The 3,843-nt window shown below is 37.1% G+C and overlaps 1 protein-coding gene across 3 annotated transcripts in view; it reads left to right on the plus strand.

Moving 5' to 3' along the window:
- The window catches only part of LOC135201787 (sulfotransferase 1C4-like), a 37,150-nt gene extending 34,063 nt beyond the window's left edge, over positions 1-3,087 (plus strand). For 2 of the 3 annotated variants that reach the window (XM_064231040.1, XM_064231041.1), the window contains exons 3-7: positions 1-44; positions 975-1,182; positions 1,379-1,505; positions 2,087-2,389; positions 2,882-3,087. The exon at positions 1-44 is cut by the window's left edge and continues 102 nt beyond it. In XM_064231040.1, coding sequence (XP_064087110.1) covers positions 1-44; positions 975-1,182; positions 1,379-1,505; positions 2,087-2,389; positions 2,882-2,994 — 795 coding nt within the window. In that variant the 3' untranslated portion in view covers positions 2,995-3,087. The remainder of the gene's footprint in view (positions 45-974; positions 1,183-1,378; positions 1,506-2,086; positions 2,390-2,881) is intronic. The other variant, XM_064231039.1, reaches the window with a different exon arrangement.
- Positions 3,088-3,843: the final 756 nt, after the last annotated feature.

A 3,843-nucleotide genomic window follows, 5' to 3' on the forward strand; every position in this document is an offset into this window, starting at 1 on the left:
CCAGATTCCCGCCTGCCCATCCTGACGAGGTCGCCTTTCATCGAGTGGGTATTTCCTTCTTTTTTCATGATTATTTCCCTCCATTAGCTTCATTATCATATTTTACAGCTTTGAGTTTTGCTTAGAGTTATTTTCCTTCAGCAATCGAGATTTTATCCATGTATTGCAACCAGGAAAAGGTAATTTAACTTACATGGCACTACAGGGTGAACTGAAGCATATTTGAATTTGCCTATTTCGGGCCAGTTTTGTAAACAAAGCAGCACCAAAAAATGGCTTCCATTGATTCACTAATAGAGATTAGTTCGTAAACAAAGCAACAGAAAATGGCTTCCATTGATCCACTAACAGGGATCTAGTTTTGTAAACAAAGCAACACAGAAAAGGGCTTCCATCGATCTGATAACAGAGGTCCAGTTTTGTAAACAAAGCAACACAAAAAATGGCTTCTCATGAACCCTTATGAAAGGACTAATGAGAAAATGGAATAGTTGCATTGAGCCTTAAATATAACTTGCAGGAGATAAGTGTTGCTTTTCGCTATAGACCAACTTTAAATCAGTTGAAGAATATAAGATTAATTAGGACTTCCGCATTGTCATGGAGAATGTATAGTAATGTACTGTACAGTAAAAGATAGAAAATGTTTTTCATGAGTTCCCAGTGTTTATAGACTCTTAAAACTATTCCCGAAGGAGGGATAGTGCCTTCGGCCCATAGCTGCAACCCCTTTCATTTCTATTACTGTACCTCCTTTCATATTCTCTTTCTTCCATCCTACTCTCCACCCTCTCCTAATACTTGATTCATTGTGAAACTGCGAGGTTATTCTCCTGTTACACCTTTCAAACCTTTTTTTACCGTTATTTTCAGCTCTATATTCCATATTCTATTCTATTCTCCAAAGACAATAGAGAAAGCTCGAAGTAGACTTTGTGAACAAACGCGTAGGTCTAGCTGGTTGCTCTTTTCAGGAACGACACATTCGCCCCAGCGCTAAAACCCGGAGAAGTTCCCCCATCAGACGACCCGTTTTACGTGGCTTTCAAGAAAGTGTGTCCTAATAAAGATCCTGCAGATGGGATGCACTTGCAGTTAACAAAACATTTCCCCGACCCTAGGCTTATCAAAACTCACTTACCGTTCTCTTTAATGTCACCTTCGTTATTGGATACATGCAAGGTTATTACTTATACGTTTTCTTTTGTCTCCTAAATCTCCTTTTGATATTATAACTCCTGTGGTCATCATGTCAGTATTATTATACAGATACAGCAGGTTGTTGGGCACATATATTCTTTGAAATAATCCTTATACTGTTCTTGAGACTACAGTCACCCAGTCCTTCAAAGTCTTGCTCTCTTTCCTTCGTCTGCAGGTGATCTACGTAGCGAGGAACCCTAAAGATATCATTGTATCTTTCCACCACCATTCAAGACTAATGAAGTTGCATAACTACGTTGGAAGCTTTGCAGATTTCGTACAGTACTTCCTCGATGACGACTGTAAGATTTATGCCATAAAGCTTCTGATTTGCCATGTTTTTGAACCTTTAAAAGGCAACGTAGTTTTACTGGGATAATTGCCGTACATGAAGTTTCTATAACAATAGTTTTTTTTGTCAGCCTTGCTTTGTTCCCTTAATTATCTTAGATTTGTTAACTATTTGCATTAGGCTTCCTAATATAATGAAGAAAATTTTATAAAACCGAAAACCTTTCTTTTACAGTAGGGAATTCAACGCAATATGGAATTATATAGATGGAGTTATACAGATGGAGTTGGTACAGATTCAAAGTAGAACAATACAGTAGAATTCATTAATAGCAGAACGATACAGAGAAGCTTATATAGAAAGCTATGTACAGGAAAATTGAAACCATTACGCAGTAAGGACAGCCTGCAGTACAATCAAAAGAACTAGAACACTAGATAACGGTACAATCAAAAGAACTAGAACACTAGATAACGGTTCGACACAGAATCACGCAGAGAACAGCTTAACACAGTTCAGAACAAACCAAACCACTGAAAGTTATTCATCATTAACCCTTTCTTAATTCTCAACATCATTTATTCTTTTCAGTGATATATGGCCCATACTGGCTGCACCTGAAGGAGGCCTGGGAGAGGAGAAACCACAAAAACCTCCACTTCATCTTCTACGAGGACCTGAAAGCGAACCCTCTGGGAGAGATCAAGAAGCTGGACGCTTTCCTCAACACTGAGCTGACGGATGCCCAGCTGGACGGTATAGTCAAATACACGTCCTTCAAGGAGATGAGGGCGAGGAACAACGCCCCTATATTCAACTACGAGCAAGAGGGAGTCACGGTGGAAGTCTTGAATGACGAGGTCGTCAAGAAAGATGGAGGCTTCTTCAGAAAGGGTAATGTCAGGGTGGTCCAGTATGGAGGGATGAGTTTGTACTGGGCTGCAGCGCTGTGAATGTCTTGAAATGCAGTTATCAGTGTTCAATAATAAAAACACATTCTTTGTACTTGTCTTCATTTGTTAAGTAGAAAGCCTCTGAAGAAAACCAAGTTTATTCATGTTAACTTCGTTTTCTAGTTTTTTTTTTTTCTTAACCAACGATCAGTAAGACTGGTCAGTGACAAAATAGCAGTTTCATTTTGTTCGGGCCTTTAGGGCAGATGAAAGATTTTTCTATAATTTCGATGTAATTTGAAAATTACCTTTCAAAAAGTGATTTCACGATATTTTCGTACTGTATGCAGTATATATACAAAGTAAAAAACTCAACTGTATACATTGTATGAATATCCACTAAAAACAGTGTATATTCTATACACCGAAACAATCACAGGACGGTTACAACTTTTTAAAGATAATTTTTTTTTTTTTTTTTTGTTTTTTTCAGGAGAATCTGGAGACTGGAAAAACAAGTTCACCCCCGAAATGGACGCGAAGGTCAACCAATGGGTTCAGAAGAACTTGAACAACCTCGGTCTTGAATTCAAGTACGGAATTTAAAGTAGAAAAATGGTAAATTTTAAGTTACAGATTTTACTTGATAACATTTTACGTCTATGGGATTAAACATGATATAGAATGAATAAAAACTACTACTATACCGAATTTTTATTTTGAGACGTTTGTATTTTACTGTTCTCAGGATCTGTTATCTGTCATTGTCATCTCTGTAATTTATGCATTTGTTTTATAGACAAATTTTAGTTAAATCTCTTCGTTGTTTCCACCTAAAGGCCGCTTAAGAAAAGCAAACTCATTTCCAGTCTCGTCACTGATAGAGAAAAGTAGATTCTGTGCTTCTTTTAAACTCTATTTTAATGCAAATAAGCTATCTTTGGAAATCAAAACACCAAAGAGGAAATGAAAACGATCTATTTCAAGTAACTAAATTCTATACTTAAACTAAGTTACTAGCGCGTATTAAATTGACTGAGTTATGCATTCTTCCTTAAACACACCAAAGCCGTAATTTTTACCCTTGTTCTATCCCTCCTTAAAATAACTTTTAATATGAAAAACGATCGAAAAGAATCCATTAATGAATAAGGATGGCTGTGGTGAAAGTGAATAATAGAATGGTGATGGTGTAAAAGGTGATTTTAATTAAATTTACTACGCAATGGTAATCCTTATGTCACTTTTTACTACCACGTCCAGACAAATTGATTTGTCTGTTTTGCAAGTCTTAAAAGTAGGAAAGAGAGAGGTCAGAGTCTGTGGAATTCTTAAGCCTCTGACGTCATCCATTGTGCAAGAGGAAGGTGTCCAATGTCGTCCTTGTTAGATTATTGTACGATCCTATCTCCCTTCTTACCTCCCGTGTCAAGTGTCTCCTTTTGGAAATTGAAC

The sequence above is a fragment of the Macrobrachium nipponense genome, chromosome 28 (assembly GCF_015104395.2).
Source record: "Macrobrachium nipponense isolate FS-2020 chromosome 28, ASM1510439v2, whole genome shotgun sequence".
In the NCBI taxonomy this organism is placed as follows: domain Eukaryota; kingdom Metazoa; phylum Arthropoda; class Malacostraca; order Decapoda; family Palaemonidae; genus Macrobrachium; species Macrobrachium nipponense.